Source organism: Podarcis liolepis, assembly GCF_965112155.1.
Source record: "Podarcis liolepis genome assembly, chromosome: 2".
Taxonomy (NCBI): Eukaryota; Metazoa; Chordata; class Lepidosauria; order Squamata; family Lacertidae; genus Podarcis; species Podarcis liolepis.
In genome coordinates this window covers 78,569,405-78,587,159 of record NC_139555.1, presented here as the reverse complement: position 1 = coordinate 78,587,159, position 17,755 = coordinate 78,569,405, and the positions used below count along the sequence as shown (strand labels likewise).

Genomic DNA, 17,755 nt, shown 5'->3' with positions numbered 1-17,755 from the left:
ATACGTGTTTTCAATTAAACGCATGTTGTGCCTTGAAACCCCCACATAAATTTGGAGTTGCCTGCATGCATATGAAGCTCATTTGCTAAATTCATACCATCTAACATTTTTAGGCCAATCTTGCACTGTACATTGCCCTTGGTGTGCCTCAACAATCTATTGATTGCACAGAATGAGATGCATGGGGAAGGTTTAACATCATAATTCAATGTGGTGTAAAAGTATTGCAACCTTTAGAAGTTTGGGATAAGGTTTCACTCTTATGTGAATGGGGCTAAGTTCTTCCATGCCCTAGTGAGATGGATCGTCACCTGTGGTGCCTTAAGAACAAAAGGTTACCAAGGCTGTTGATATAATTAAAAGTTCATTTAGTCCTGCCCTGAGGAAGTAGATAGATGTATGGCTCTTAAAATTGGATTTCCACAAGAGAATGCAACCCCACACTGGTTGCAGCCCAAACCTCAGCAGGGTGTGTGTGCATTTGCTGCTGTGTTCACTGGAGTTGTTAGTCTGGAGCAGTTCTGAATTCTTATGCCTTCAGAATCACAATGCGAACTTGCATACTATGGCTTCCATATGGAGGAACCTCTCATTGGCAACTATTACCACAGTGTGCCTAGTTCATGGGCAGCAATTCGCCACATGGATCAAGCAGTCTTCATACCCCTTCAAACATCCAGAAAGCAAGATGGTATGAGCATTGCCAAATCTGCATGTTGAGCCACTGTACACAAATGATTTCAAGTGTCATATACATGTTGGTCATTGTGTGCAAACCAGGCCTTAGATAATGCCTCTAGACATCTTGAAACAAGTTTATATATGGTCATTTCCCCCCATGTTAAACTCTAGGCAATGATGGCAGAACCCTGAAGATAATATCTGGGTGGAGTGGTGATGGAGAGGGGTTATATTTTGTGGGACAGGGATATTTAATGCTTATTGTGAACATTCAAGATGAGCTGCTTATGAAGTATTGCTTATGTGATGCTCCATTGATTGTGCATGCAACATAGAACAGGAGTTAAGTAAAGATATATTATTTCATGGCAGGTGAGTTGAGCATTCCAAATGAATGCATGGCCCACATTATGTTTAGGACAAGTCTATTGATTTCAGTGGAAGCACATGCAAGAAACCAGTTTCACCTATAGCTGGGTGTAGTATATAGTAAGTCCTTTATGAATTGAGAGACACGGTCAACAATAATGTTTTTGGGAAAAGCTATATACTATGGGGTGGCTATCCTAAACATTTCCAGTACATAATCTATGATCCACTACATTAGCATGCATTATTGTGTATAGTGGTCTCCCAAAATCTGATGAGAGCTACTAGTGAGTCAGCTTGTCCAGTCTCTGTGAATAAATAAATTCAAATCTTTAATGTAAGTATAACTCTTATTATTCAGTGGGACCATGAAAACAAAGAAACAGCCTGGAAGCTCTATAATATATAGTTTCTTTTTTTAAAAAAGTGCCTTTGGGTCCCTCCAGCCCCATGTATAAGATCACAGTCTGGGTTTATTATGATACTGTAAACAGAGGAAGTGGTCTGTCTATTCAGCTAATAACTATGAACAGCTGGCTGTCTAGTGTCCCCTGATGCAAGTAAAGCTGGAAACAAAAAATAAATAACTTATGTCCGATTTCCATCCTGTATGGGGCCACCATTTTGTACGTTCCCATCCACTGCCATTAAACTTTATGTGTCCTTGTAGTGTTGTATCATGCTGGCTAGAACAGCTATAATGGGAAGATTCCATGAACTTGCGAAATTGCTTACTGAACAGCCTTTAACACAGATCACAATGCTCAAACTATTAACCTGATAATATATCAGCAGCCCTTCACCAACACCATAGACTGATACATGACTTCCTTTAATTTAGCTCTTTTGGTAATTTCATTTGTTGTTCTTATTATTATCCCTACTATATCTTTTCTCCAACATAATTGCCTCACTGTGGGTTTTCCTTATTCTGTAGCCTCCTTTCTTACTCGTTCTGTTGATGAAGAATATGCCGTTTTTTTCAAAAGTTGGAATTTATTTGGGGCAAAACAACCTCTCAAATAATTAGCAGGAGATCCAGATGCAAGGAGACTTTTGTTTTGGAATCCTATTAATGTTAACATTTGAATTCTAAAGTAAAGTGTGAGGGAAAAGTGAAGCTTCTGTTGTGCTGTCCAACCCCCACTACTGACAACATCTTTGACTTTAGAAGAAACTAAATTGCAAAACTGACACTTCCCTCACCACCTGGAATATTATTGCTTGGTATGGAGAGCCATTGCTGTGTTAGTTCTCTGAGCAAGGTGTAGAACAGGCAATGTTATGCACCAAATAAAGTGCCTTTTTATTTGAGCTTATTTGATCCTGCTGATTTTCTCATTGTTGTACATTCCTGCTGTGTGGTGTGTGTATATATATATATATATATGAGGTCTCAGTTTCAGCTCTCCAGACGGCCAGATGGCTGGGACAAATATATATATATATATATATATATATAATCTTGATTGTTGTTTCTATTTTTATCACTCTGTGAATTGTACAAGCCACCCGGAAAGTTAGGGTGAGCCCCACGTAAGTGAAGACAGCTCATTTTCAAACAAAATTCAATCTGCCAAACCCCAAAGAAGGGCACATTTGATGTACTGGTTAGAGTGACAGACCCTTGTTGATATTCCTCCTCAGCAATTGGGAGCAGAACCAGGCAATGTTTGCTTCTGTGTGTGGCTTCCCCATGGTGAACTGCTAGAACTTCAACTGAGAACATCTTCCTGGTAGTGAAGTATTTCTCATAGTCTACATTGCCCCCCACCCCACCCAGGGTGGCACTGGACCCTCCTGGAGAGGGTAATAAAAGCTGTCTTGTTTTTTTAATTGTGGCGGAGCAAGTCTTCTTGACTTTGATGTGTTTCCATGGATTCCTTGAATGTGACTCACCGGTTCAGCTCCTGACCTGAAAGATGGTTATGGGTTCAGCCTTGACAGCCATGAAGCTCACTGGGTGGGCCAGTCTCTCAGTCTCCCTAATCTACTTCCTAGGGCAGTTTGGGGGGGGGAGGAAGGGAGCTGCTCTAACCTACCCACCCCACCCCTGCAGACTGCCATTCGCCAACAGTGAAAAATATATGGATACTAATATCTGTTGCTGATTTAGATTGGAAAAATGAGGAGGAGGGAAGGGGTGAAGTTTTCCTTTCTCCTATGTACCATTGGTGCCTATAAAAGCAGCTAGGAGATCTGTGGCTTACTTATTTTTCATCATTTGTCGGATTTCTTTGCAAATTCATTCAGCGTGAATATATGTTATAGGGAATTCAGATTTGCCAAAACATATTAGTTTATAGACTGGAGAGAAGGCCAAAGAGGAACCAAATTGTAGCACACACGGTACTATAACCTTTTCCCCCTCTGTAGATTTAAGAAATACTTGCATCCTATTAAATGTAGCAGTTCAGGTTTTTTATAATTGTAAAGGGAATTGGTTTAGACGAATGCTGTAGTTTTGATCATAATATGCCCTTTAGAAAATGGGAGCTGATAAATGACTTCAGAATGATATATGATATCTGGTAAAGCCATTTGAAAAGGGAACAGTGGCAATGAATCACACTTTTCAGCGGTGTGGTTGCAAATATTGAATGTAAAACGGCACATTTCCCTCGCATTCAGATTCAGCGTCCTTTGCTGGATTTTTCTTCCCTGTTTGTTTCATTATTTCATTTTTATTTCAAGAGAATGGTTGTCTGTTTTCTGTAGCAGTTATTGCTGAGCTCCATAGCTTACTTAAACAGACTGCCTACCAATTATATTTTGCTTAGAGAAATTTATCTGAGGTGATTTAACACATGTAAACTTGGAGGGGTGCACCTCATGTGGATATATATGGGTACCATATTGTGGATGGAATTATAAATCAAGATAACTCTCCCCCCCCCCCAAATATGGCAGACTTTCTCTAGAAAACACAGATTCCCTAGCTTGAACTTTGACCTTTAGGCCTGGGCAGGAGAGCAGTGAAGTATAGAAAAGGAATGTGACCCTGGACCAGCCCCACCTACCCAGACTGCCTTTGGTTCTTTGGACTCTGGTCACTGTTGCTCTGAGCCCTTGGGATTGTCAGTGCATCAAATAAATAATTTTGTGTGCAGAATCTTTGTTATTCTTGCCATGTAATTGCTTCCTTTTCACAGAATTTGTGGGTTTGATACACAAAGACAGAACAGTCTTTGTACTAAGGTACTCCCTGGGTATGGCCTAGCTTTTAGTGTTTTTATTTTCTCTATGTCTGAGGCTGGGGGGAAACCTATTGCCAAACTGTTGTTGGTGTTTAACAGTAATGATACCCTTTGAGCTATCCTTTGATCCAGCCTAACTTTTCAAAGAGCTTGAGTAAACAGGCAGATGTTTTGAGTACTCATGTTTTAGCTATAGCTTTGCACTCCAGTAATGTTCCTTTCTATTATTATTATTTAATTTAAAAAAATTTGCATTGAAAAATAATGCGGGATTCGGCAGGTGACTCACTGCAGTCTGTCCTGTGCTCCTGTTTTCTTGTCGCCAGCAGTGTTTGAAATGAAGCAGTTGCAATCCAAATGCAAGTGGTCTTCAGAGGAGATTGGGGCAGACTTGTATGTGGGTGGCGCCTTCACTTACTCTGCCAATAATTAAACACTTTAATTAGAATTTTTCAGTCAAAAACCTGGATACCTCACAACTAAACAAACAAACAAAAATCCCGCAAACAAAGTTTCCATTAATTTACAAGGCATGTCAATCTATAACTAACGATTTCCATCAGACAGTTCTTAATGGAAGTTAAAATTCAATGTCAGCTAGTACCGTAGTTCCCCCTTAGATTTGAACTGGGATCAGTTATAGAATGATGTGTTCATTGTGGTGTTTCCTAATTTTGAACAGGACAAACATTAAAAGCCCTCCCTCTGACCCTCCTGATGGAATCCAGATTTCTGAATGCTTATGGGATGGCATCATTAATCCCTTAAGGAAATGAATTTACAGCTGGCTTCAGTTACAGACAGCAGTTTCCCTCCTCAGAAGCATAATTTCTTGTGAAATATTTGTATTTACATAATATCCTATTCAACTTGCTTACTTGTAAATCATGTTATATGGGCAGTTATAACTATTAGCCCATAGTTCCTAAAGGAGGAAGTCCAATAAAATAAAACTTTTTATTTTACAGCTTACCGTATTTAGGTTGCAGTCCTGTCCACATTTACTTGGAAGAAAGCCCCCTGAACTTGATGGGACTTACTGAGCAGGCATGCATAGGATCCACCCCATCTACATACATTAAATTATGTAATCTCTTCCGTGTACCCCTGCCCCTCTCTAGTGGCCCCGGTCTTCTGTATGTGGACCCAGGAGATTATTGGGATTTGTAATTATTGAGAGTATGTGAGTGAGTACTGTGACTACCTTAACCAGAAAGAATAACTCAAAATGTCAACATACAGGGTTGTATCCAATAAAGTCATTACAGTGGAACATCCCCTTCCTCTTCCCCCACCCCCCAATGTAACTCCTGAATTCTAAAATCTGCTTTGTGGGGTAAGGGAAAACCCCAGGGATGATTGGGAGGGCACAAAGGGGAGAGAGAAAGGGGGCAGAGAAAGGAGGGTGTTCCATTGCGGAAGCAGAAGTTATTCCACTCAAGCAATGACTTTGTTGCATGCAGCAACACATTTTTTTGAGAATGCTCACATTCATTTTTCCATAGTTAAAAATGAAAGGAAATGCAATATTCAGAAAAGATAAGATATATCACGTTGGGAGAAAAAGTAGTTCTCTCCTTTTTGTATTGTAATGTAGCTTTATTGGTTGCTTTTGCATCAAATGTTACCTGTGATTTGCAGCTTGAATGACATTTATTTCAGGTTTTCCTCCTATCACTGTGGCTTCCCTTTTCCGAGTGTTGTTCTTCTGTTTTCATCCATGTTTCCTCCTTTTCCTGTGGATATCCATTGAGGAAATTACCGAAAAACAGGAAAAAGCTGTGTCTGGGAACTTGCAGGGTTGTCAAAATGTATTTTTAAAAATAATTTCCTAAATTCATGGTGATCCTACCGTTTTGAGCTCAAACTCAAATCAGGGGAAGTTGTGATTTCCACATATTTGCAAATGATGGATTAGAACTCTGCAGGTCAGGTACCATTTCAGATTTTATTGATGGGGGTGAGGAGAGCAAAAAAATCCAGGGACAGGAATATTCTCAACAAGGACTAAAGGCTGAATCTTGGTTGCGTTGAACAGTAGGCTTCAAAAAGTAGTGTTTTTTTAAAAGCATGTCTTATGGCTGATACATAGCGACGTTATCGACACCATGATTTGTGCATTTGGCATGTGTACCTGGCACATGGATCCATTCCATTGTTATGGTAATAGTTGCTCAGTGTATAAATTCAGAGAATTGCTAGAACTCTTGGCGCCCCTGAAGAATAATTTAATGGGATTCTGAAGCCTGGGAGAAGGCCCTCCTCTTTTTTCTCACTCCCACTTTCAGCAGTGGATTGTGTGAGTGGACTCCTCAATGCTGTCAGTGCATGAGAGACTGTTTCCTCTTCCTGCTCAATTCCTCTTTGCATTAGCTCACCCTCTGCTTTACTGACTGCTCCCATAGGTATTCCAATGTGACCCTGTGATGCTGAAAGATATATACTGTCACTTGCAGTGGTGTACCTAGAGGATGGTCAGCTTGGCCCCTGCCAAGGGCCCAGGTCCATGGGGGGGGGGCACAAAAACTGCACCTCTCTGCACTGGCTTGGAGTGACTAGGAGTCCATCCGCCTGCTCTGCGGGCTGCTCCCCTGCTGCTCTGAGTACATGGTGTGCTGGTTCCTCTGAGCGCCTAGAAGGAAGAATCTGGTTGCTGTTGTAGGCCATCGCAGCAGCCCTGCTGGGGCCCCTCTCCAATTGACCAGTGGTGCTATTAGAAGTGTGAGTGGAGCATCTGGAGGGGGCTTAGAGGGAAGAAAGAGAGAGAGGAGGAAAATAGAAGGGAGGGAGAAAGGAGGCAGAAGGGATAGTAGTGAATAGAGGCAGAAAGGCAGGCAGATGACAGAGGAGGGGAGGCAGACCCAACCCCAATGGCCACAGAGGAAATCACTGGTGGAACGCAAAAGGCGATGAAAGCAAACTTTCTGACTTTCTGGTCATGGTCTCTCCTGGTTTTGGAGACACTAATACATCTCCTTGTCTAGGCAGGCCTCTGGTCAAGTGTCACCTACTGTGATTCCAAAAGGTTTTTGCAACTTGCTCCCCCTCTTCTTTTGCCCTCTTCATTCAAAAAAGAAAAAGCCTGTATCCACATTTATGATTTGGTCATGCCTTCTTCGGCCACATCTGCTTTCATGTGTTGCCCTAACCCTGCAAATGTTGCTCGTGGGTCAATGTGGCAGCAATGTATAGTTGAGTGATTGAGTGATTCGTTGGAGTAATGCATTAAATATTTCCGATCAACTAAAAAAGGTGCCATCAATTGAGCAGCAGATTTTAAGTACTATTTAATGCAAGTACATGTATGTACCAATCCGTGTGAGAAAAGGGGGAATTCCTCTTCTCAGATGATGCCTCTTGTACTTGTGTGCATCATGAAAAAGAATGCATTTTTCTTTCTTTAGAACAGTTGTAAAAAATTGTGTTTGACAGATTAATAGTGTGATATAATGGTTAGAGCAGGGACCGGGAACCTGTGGCTCTCCAGGTGTTGCTAGAGTACAGTGGTCATAATCACTTACCGTTGGCCATGCTGGCTGATGGGAGCTCAACTCCAACTACAAATGGAGGGCCACAGGTTCCCCATTGCTGAGTTAGACATGGTCTCGGGAGATCCAAGTTCGAGTCTCCACTCAGTCATGATCATCTCTCAGCCGAAGCTTCAGGGCTGTTCTGATGGTAAAGTGGAAGGAGAAGAACCATGTGTGCTGCCCTAAGTTCACTGGAGGAAAGGCAGAATAGAAATGTTACAATGGAATAATTAAGTTGTTATCTGTTTAATCTGATGACTACCTTAGTGATATTGCTTATAGTTCTGTAGCTGACTTCCTTGGCCTATTTCAGTTTTCTATGCTGGCCTGTATTATGTTACAGGGGCCAAACATAGTAATTACAGATAAGCAAGATATACCTTGGATTAGATAATGTTTACTTTTTGGTTAAAAGACAAATAATTGAGAGCAAGTGGGCTGGTTGGCAGACATGTCTCCTCAGCTCCTGACCTTTGTGAACATGACAAATGTTTAAAAATCATATGTGATTTCAGTACAGCACAGCCTACTTAATGGCTCTAGCCTGAAATGAGTTCTTATCCGAAATCTCTTGACTGTGTGACAGTGGCTATTCACAAGGAATGCTAACCCTTATGAATAATATTATAGGGCCACTGTTGTTGGAGAGAACAGAACAGGCTATTTTCATGTTTTCAAAACTGATATAATGGGGCAAAATTTCACCAACAGTAGCTAATGATGCACTGAATGAATTGAAATGAATTAGTTTAAACGAATTCAAACAAATCCTATATCTAAATTTTTCAACTAGATTTAATTTATTCTGCCTGTCCAATATATTTAAAGTACCAGTAAAATTGGAAGTACTTTGAGTGTACTCACTCCCCATTATAACTGAATTCTCTCCCACCCCCCAACCCCTTTAGGTTAGTCTCTAGTTCTGCTTCTGACTTCTCTGTTTCCAAACTCTGGAGCAGCAGCAACAACAAAAAACCTAAATAAACAAACAAAATCCCCGGACAAGATATTGCTACATAATTTACCATCTGTTTCTGGTTTCTGACAGTCTGCTAGGCTCCACAGAATCTGGATGAAATGTACTCCTGAAAGGATTTGTATTTTAGCTGGAGATGAGGATTTTTCAAAACCAAGTTGAAAGCAGTCAGCATAAGCACCCTTCCAACACTGCCCGATTTCCAAGTCAAATTCTCTTTCATCTTTTTTTGAGCACTAACTCACCTGCCCCCAGTTAGAGCATACCAAAATACATTAGACCAATGATATAGAGACCATTAATTTAATTATTTATTAAGGAATTTCTACATTGCTTTGGCCAAAAATTGGCCAAGACTGCCTTGAAAAATAACAAATGGCTCCAGGTAGGTTTCATCACCACTACATGGTCTGTAAGGTACATGTTTCTAACTTGGTTCCATCCTTGACAGATAATGAAATATAAGAAGACTCCATTTAATAATGAAGCAAAGCCAGATGGGTGGGAGAAAAATGAACGCGAAAGCAATAGTAAGCTTTATTTACAAACCCGTTCATTAATTGCTTAGAGCAGTTGTCTCTCTTGTCTAAGTAGAATTTCAGACCCAAACCCCATTCTTATAGGTATTCTAATAGAAGAAGCAAGGGAGAGAGTGTCAGTGGTTTGTTACTTCCTCATGCAAGACCGCAGCAGCCATTTTGTGGCATAGCTAAGGCATAATCACTTAAAGATTTATAAGCAGCACTTAAGTATGCCAGTCTCCAAGAGTAGTCTTCTGGAGGAATATAGATTGAACCCTGGGTTTAGGCAGAAGTATATGTGTATCTATTAGGCACTGAAACACTTCCCCAGATTTCTCTTAGTCACCAGTTTGTGTAGTAGTGCATTAGCTGTAATAGGAGAACTCACTGAACTGTCACAAGTACCTTAATCGAAGTAAAGGCTTCGACAATAAATTGTACGCAATGCATTAATTAGCAAAATGGATTGGACTTATTTTGAAGGCATTGGAACAAAAATCCTGGCTTCCCTGTTATTATTAATTGTTGTCTGAATGATATGCTTAGCAGCAGACACATTGGCTGAGCGAGTGCTGTTTGGAGAGAGGATGCTTGATTTTAAATATTAGCTTTAGATTGTGGTTTCTAAGAAGAATGTGCTCATGAATAGTTGTGTTGAGATTAGAGAGAGCTAATTTGTATACGGCTACACTATATGGTGACAAATTTCTCAGGCCCCTCGCAATGATGAGATGTTTCTCCTGTTCCTAAATTTTATTTTCTTTAGACCCATTTATCAGGATATTTAAAAACCTCTGAAGCAACTTATCACAATGTAATCAAAGTAATATCAGAGTGACGCCTAGAGGAGAATGAAATAACACCATGCTCTCTTCTGGCTACATAACACAAAAAATGGTGGGCTTCTCAGACTTCTAAGGAAATAAGGATAGGATTCAGCCAAATAGCTTCAAACTTTGCTAGCTGCTAATTTGTTAGGTTCCCTCTCCCCAGACAGTTTTGGAAACTGGCCCTTGAGACAGTCAGAAAGCTGCTTCTCTTTCCCTGGGTCTAAACAGCTTTTCAAGCAGGGGAAAAGATGAATTGGCTTAAGAAGAGAAGTGCCAAATAGCCAGGTGTCAGGGACGAGGGAGGGATTAACCAGAAAGTCAATCCTGGATCCAGTCAAGCATGGGTGGTGTTACAGAAGCAATGGGTGGGGAGAGGAATGGAGCCTCCTAAATTTATGAAAACCCCGTGGGGTTCTAAAAGCAGGAGTTACCATGAAATAGACAGGAGCCCCTTTTAGTATTAGCACCTGTGTTTCATTGTAGAACAGATGTCTGTAAGGAGGAGGTCTTTGCCCATATAGCTGTATGCCCAAAAGGTTTCCACAGAATGTGGCACATCCCATTGTTCAGTGCATGTCAGGGGACAAGCAGAACACCAGAATAGTGCTTGGTACAGGCAACAACAACAACAACAACAACAACAACAACAACAACAACAACAACACAACAACCTGGGAGTTAGCAGCATCTGAAGGGGGCTCTTGTTGCTTCATCTATGTAAGAGTTGCTTTATTTTATTGTATTTATTTCCTTTGTGTCCCACACTTTTCTCCAAGGAGCCTAAGGTGCCATATGTGGTTCTTCCCCTCCTTGTTCAAGCCCCACAAGGTCACCCAGTGAGCTTCATGGTCCAGTAGGGATTTGAACCCTGTTCTCCCAGCACTCTAACCACTACACCACACACAGTAGGATTTAATAATGGAATATTCTATGCAATTTACGTGCCAACAAGCCCCACTCAACACAGTGGGACTTACTTCGGAGTAAATGAGCATAGGATGCTAGCCTTGCAAGGCATTATAATGTATGTGTGAGAATCATATAGTGCTCTAGAGATCTGCGCAGGTTATATAACAAATGATTCTGTTGTGGAAGAAAGCTGAAGTCAATACGGTCATTTTTGTCAGAGAATAATGCTTTCAAAGAGCAGGAAGTATGCCTCAGAGTATTATTACTATAGAAGGCAATATAATTCCAGCAGGTCTAGTCAGTTTAAATAAATCCATTAGGCTCAAGTGCTCTGCATTTAATTTGCTGCGAAAAAGCACTATTTAACTCTATTTTAAGATGCTGGATAGAAAGGCTGAAAATTTAAAATGTTTTTATTTCTAGAGGAAATGCTAGTCAGTCCGCCTGCTTGTCTGCCTCTCACTCACTCACTCACTCACTCACTCACTCACTCACAAAAAGGACCTAAGGGCAGACTTCCCCAACCTGATGCCCTCCTGATTTTTTGGACTACACATCCCATCAACCAAGTCAATGTGGCCAATGCTGGCCAGAGCTGATGGGAATTAAGTTTGATGCACCTGGAGGAAACCAAGTTGGGGAAGGCTGACCTATGGAAATCACAGCAATGCAAGAACATTGTGATGTTGACGTGATGAAGCCTTGAAGAATGTTTACACCAGTTGTGGTTGGTTTGCAGAAGATAAATTATTTCACCTTCTGCTGGAGAGATGTTCTTAGAGAAGGGAGATCTTGGTAGACCCAAGCACCCCCCAAGCTTCATTATGAAACCAATCTACCAACTATTTTGAAGTGATAGTATTAAGCAAGTAATTGTTTAGTTGAGCAGTTTTCCATTAGAGAAGAACTGCTAAACCAATATCCTCAGATTTAATGACTGGAGGAAAACTATCATTGGATTGTGACATTATTTAAATTTAATTCACATCACCTACTGGCTTTGGCTAGATCAGACCAAAGGTCCAGGTAGTTCAGCTTTCTGTCTTCAACAGCCAAATGCTTTAAGAGACCACAAGCAGAGCATGTTGGAAAAACTGGGCCTCTTTATTCAGAGGTTGCTACTCAAATTACAAGATGCTGGAGGCAAACAACCCAGGGCAGTGGTATAGTGGACAGGGAATTCAGGGAACACAACTCTGGTACTTCTTTCACAACAAGAAAATTTTGACTGTTCGACAGTGGAATTTGCTGCCAAGGAGTGTGGTGGAGTCTCCTTCTTTGGAGGTCTTTAAGCAGAGGCTTGACAACCATATGTCAGGAGTGCTCTGATGGTGTTTCCTGCTTGGCAGGGGGTTGGACTCGATGGCCCTTGTGGTCTCTTCCAACTCTATGATTCTAAGAACAATGATGTCATCTGCTGAAGTGGTGTTTGGCCACATCCACACCATAAATTTAATGCACATTTAAATTTAAGTATTGGGAACTGCAGTCTGTTAAGCGTGCTGGGAATTGTAGCCCTGTGAGGGTAAATTATAGTTCCTAGGAATCTTTGGGGAAGCCACATGCTTTAAATGTATTGTATGGATGTGACCATTCTCGGTGTAGGAAACTTGGGCAATTAGAGGACAGGCCTGACTTGACACACAGTCCCTTTTTTAGGTCGCCTAGGCTCAGTTAATGATTGACCCAAAGGCTGTTCAGGGATCTGATCATAGCTGACCAGGGATCTGAAGTCATGTCTTCATAAGCAAAGTCCAGCAGGCTAACCATTACACCACCCTTTGCGAGTTCACTCTATGGGATAGATGGATGGATAGATAGATAGATAGATAGATAGACAGACACAGCTGCCTGCAACCCTTTGGGACATTGTTATGGAATTCTTGGGCTATGAGGACCCCCATGACATCAGCTTCTGTGTTGCAACATTTCCCACAACACCACTGCCCAGCCACTGATAGTCCTGTCCTCTTTAAACACATAAACATATATAGAAATGTACTTTTTATCCAGTTGGGCTAACAAGCCAAACTAATCTCAGTTTTTACGCTAGTAGCAGCTGCCTCGAGTTGCAGCTAAACGTTTCACTGATAGTGGAATAGCCTTAATTAAAAGCCAATTAGTCATGGACATTACTTTGAGGTCCAACAATATGCAGTCTTCTCTGCTTCTAGATATTCCCTCTTTCATGCTTCTCATTATCTTCAACACAAAAGCCTTAAAATGAATGTGGTCTATTTGGCTGTCTCTATGGAAACCTTGCTATACTGCATGGTACACACGCACTTCCCAGAGCCAGCCTCTCCTATGATCTTTGCTCCACACAGACGTACTGCTTATTCACTCTTCTTCGACGTTTATGAGATGTTTTATGAATGCTAATGATAAAGAGCCAAGCCCAGATTTTTTTTTGGTGGGGGGGGGGATGACAGAGGTTCAATGAGATTTATAGTGCTTGCCTTAGACATTTTTACATCTAAAGCAAAAAAAGCTAAAGCTGTTCATTAAGAACACGCGCACATACACACACACACACACACACTCTTGTGGAATGAGAATTTGTATGCAAAAAACAGACAGCCCTTTTTGAAATTTACCACCTAGATTGTGGCTTCCCCTCACTTTGCGGTGAAGCAGGTCTTGGAAATTTGCAATGTACTGGTACAGACATTCAGGCCTATGCTTGACCTAGCATATGACACATCTGAAAGTCTCTCTTTTGGGAAGGGGAAAGATCACGTATTTGGCAACCCAGCCAGATGGGTGGGGTATAAATATATTTATTGTTATTGTTATTGTTATTATTATTATTGTTGTTGTTGTTGTTGTTGTTGTTATTATTTTATTTATTATCATCATCTATTTTATGCTATATCCAGCTTCGGCAAGATACTGAATTTAATGCTGCAAAATATATTAGGCAAAAACAACAAAACCAGTAAAACACGGGCTCCTTGGTGCATGTGCTCCAACAGAGAGAGGGAAAGAATGAGAGTTAGCTAGCTAAAGCAAATAAGGCACTGTGGGTAAGTGGAAAAAAGTAAATATCTAAGTAAATGTGTCCAAAACCTCATTTTTCCCTAGAGCAGGGTTGTAACTGGGAGAGGGGGCTTAGAGGTCTAGGTCTCTTAGGGGTATTCCAGGGCCTTGCCTACAATTTTCAGCTTTCTATAAGGGTGGCGGAGAGTGGTTCTAGCCTTTTCACTTATTGTGGCATCAGAAAAAAGCATGTAGGCAATATCCACCCACATCTGGTTGGGTGCCCATTGGGAATGGCATGGCAGAAATCAGGAAGGACAACAGTAATTGGAGTCATGACAGATGGAGCCAGTGAATTCTAGTTTTGTCCCCATCCTCCCAGCTGAGTTCTACAAGGGCAAAACTGAGACTGAGGAGCTAGGAGGAAGCTGACAGCCAGAGCCACTGCCTGGACTTAGTTGTAAGTAATAAGGCAGGCAAAGTGAGAGGCTGGCTGATGGCCAAGTGAGATTGGTGGGACGGTGCCCCACTTGCCCTAATGAACCAACCTCCGCTGCCCTCATGAATACTGACATTTGGACCTTCTCTTTGTAGCTGGCCTGGACATCATTTAACTCTTCAAGGTGAGCATAACTCAACAGCAGCTAGACTTTAGGAGCTTGGAAAGTCCTGTTTTTGCTGTCTGCCTGTGACTGCAAAAACAAGTGAGTTGCCAAGCACCTGGAAGGATGCAGTATTATCTCCGGACTTAGATGATGTCAGAAGAAGGTACCTTCTCCATCCTAAAGTCTTCTGAACAAGGCGATAATTGTTCACACTGAATCACTTCTGATACAAGTTCACAATATTTTTATTATTTCTAAAATATATTTCATTGATTTTTCAAAATAACATGGAATAAAACTTTAGGATAATATTCAGCTTTTATTTATTTATTTATTTATTAACAATCAATCAATCTGGGACTCCACCACCCAATGGCAGTCAGTATGGTCAAATCCTAAAAAGGTTAACTACATATGGTGAGAAGGGTTATTTTTCATTACGACATTGAATGCATGGATAGCGTTCAACTCAATTATAGCCAGAATCCCCCGTTTGAGAAACCGGAATGAGCAGCAGGAACCATTAAACTGTGAAATGTTCAAATACATCTGTTAAAAAAGATTTTCACTCTGGCATGTGATGCTCAGTGTTAAACTTTAATTTGTGGGGTTTTCTTTGCATGCCCAAACAGTTTTTAGAAACTGTTACAAATGCCTCCATAGTGTTCCAGCTCTGAAAATTCCAGATGAAATACAAATGTACTACCTTCACTCCATAATAACTGTAATATTTTGTTTATTTGCATTGCAGGGGCAGAGTTAGTTGTTGTTAGTATTTTTGGCAGGGGTCTCTTTTTGATGCACTTCAAATTCTGCGGGACCGTACATTTGCTGAAAAACATCACACATGTGACATTGAAACCACCACCCCCCCCATTGCCTTCGCAGGCTGGCGCCTCTGGGTCCAAGAGTCTGTGACATGGCCCTGACTAGCAAATTGTGGCTTTCCCATAGTGTCCAAACTGGGCCACTACTAACATGAACTGCACAAGCTGCTGTCAGCATATACAGAGCAAACTGTTCCAACATCTGCCAGGGCAAGCATATCCTTAGTGAAGCTGCTTGGGTGTTATGGAGCATCCGGCCATGCAAAGTGTTTATTTGGCTTTCTCTTCATTTGGCTTATTTTGTCTGTTTCCCTTTGTGTGTTTTTTTTTCAGGTTGGAAGTCCTGAAGCACCAGCTTCCTTCGCAAGGCAGCTCGGACCAGAAGACAGCAGTGGCTGGTGGCCAATATGCCTCATCGGTTGCACAGCGAGATAGAAGTTCACCCACTGGAGGTGCAGGGATGTCAGAGAATGGTATGGAAACTCGGTGTGCATGTGGTACAATGGCCACCAGCTTGGATGGCTTTAAAATATGTTTAGACAAATTCATGGAGAAGGCTATCCATGGACCAGCCATGCTCTGCCTCCATGATCAGAGCCACTGATGTTTCTGAATACCAGTTGCTGGAAACATCAGTAAGGGAGAGGGCTCTTGTGCTTGGATCCTTCTTGCAGGTTTCCTACAGGCATCTAGTTGGCCACAGCGAGAACAGGATGCTCATCTAGATGGGCCATTGTCCTGACCCTGCAAGCTCTGTTTATCTTCTTAAAGGAGTGCACCATTTAGACTGAGCCATTTTTTTGAGCGGCCATTTTGTGAGGGGATCATTTTGTGTGGTGATCTTCTGTATTAGCTCATGAGGAGGCAGCCATCCCAAGGAGCAACATAATGTTTCCTCCCAAAAAGATGGCAGTTTCATTTGCACCGTCTTTCTTGGGCTGCATAGAATTCTCTTTTCACCAGAACTAGCTGGGGCAATTTAATTCTAGTGGGTTTCTTCTGGCTTGCGAGCATGATGTGCTGCTGCTTGCTTTCAAATACTGGCCATGAACTTCAGGCACTGTCTGCTTCAAGAAAGCATTTTTGCAGTCCTTTTCCGAATGGAAAACGCATTTAGCACATTATTCATCAACCACATTCATAAAGAGAGTGCTCTGTGTTTGTGAGTCTTTGCCTGTTATCTGACAGGCGATACAGAGTTCTTACTCATGTCTGCAGGTTCACCAGAACTGCCTCGTTAATATTTTTCCAAAGCAGTGCTAGAGAGAAAAACACACTTGCAGTCTTCCATCGTCACCCCTTTTCCAATTTGTTCCCCATTCCTGCTTTGAAATGCATTGGAGAGTTTCATGTGAGTTTATGCCACTGCAGCAAAGTGGCCATGGCACAAGAGCCTCACTCTGAAGAAGGACCCTAGGTCATTTTCTCATGGAGTCATTTGTCATCAGCACTTCACTGTGGTGGCTTATGCTGTTTAAAGTTTAAAAAATGACTTGGAAAACTTTTAAACAGTTGGCAGCAACCATTTTAGTCAGCAACAGACTGCTCCGTGGCCAGCAGGCATATCCTACCCCAGCTGTCTCTGCTGAGCACAGGACAGGCCGCTGACGCCAGGGCAGAGGGAGCAGATTGGCTGGTGGAAGCAGCAGATGGATGCCAACCAGTAACAGGCAGCCCTGTGACCAGCTGACAGCCGTGTGTGTGTGTGTGTGTGTGTGTGTGTGTGTGTGTGTTGTGAGGAAGGGCGATGTTACCATCCACCACCCTTCCCAATCCACTAAGAGGGTTTCCTGAATCAGATCACAGTTCACCACTTTCTGGGAAAGCTAGAAGAGTCTAAGCTGAGTCCCACTTCTCTACGTTAAAGCACTGCTTTAACAGTTATTGGCAGCCCCTTCAGTAGCTGAACACATTCGTGCAGAAGTGAGGAGTATCTCCTTGAGTAGTAGGTGGCAGACAGGATGAAGCACAGAGGGAAAGACTGTTAATGGGGCAAGACTGGAGCATGATGAGAAATGTGTATGTTATAAAACGGATTACATGTGCTCAGTTTTATATGGGAAAGCGAATCCCAGACAGGCTGAAATCTCAAGTTGATACAGCTCAGTGAGTGGGATTTTACTTCTCTTCCTGTCTTTGTTCCCCCATTGCTAACATAAGCTTAGTAACCTCACTGCCAGCAACAAGAGCAACATTTGAGGAACTTTCAATAGTTATGATTCAAGCTGGTGTTTTGGTTTTTAAAAAAGTGAGGCCCTGTGCAGGAAAAATGACAACAACAACACTATCATCCATTATCTGCCTCAGTTCTTTCTACTGAATGTAAACCTT

General features: G+C 41.7%; 1 protein-coding gene and 1 long non-coding RNA gene across 11 annotated transcripts in view; one reads left to right on the top strand and one right to left on the bottom strand.

Moving 5' to 3' along the window:
* Positions 1-17,755, top strand: part of EFCC1 (EF-hand and coiled-coil domain containing 1) — a 62,194-nt gene that overhangs the window by 22,708 nt on the left and 21,731 nt on the right. For all 8 annotated transcript variants that reach the window (XM_083488990.1, XM_083488987.1, XM_083488989.1 and 5 more), the window contains exon 3: positions 15,758-15,897. In XM_083488990.1, coding sequence (XP_083345116.1) covers positions 15,758-15,897 — 140 coding nt within the window. The remainder of the gene's footprint in view (positions 1-15,757; positions 15,898-17,755) is intronic.
* The window catches only part of LOC310700115, a 101,213-nt gene continuing 85,958 nt past the window's right edge, over positions 2,501-17,755 (bottom strand). For all 3 annotated transcript variants that reach the window (XR_014522426.1, XR_014522427.1, XR_014522428.1), the window contains 2 exons: positions 5,876-7,968; positions 2,501-4,666 (listed from right to left, as the gene is read on the bottom strand). This is a non-coding gene — a long non-coding RNA (uncharacterized lncRNA). The remainder of the gene's footprint in view (positions 4,667-5,875; positions 7,969-17,755) is intronic.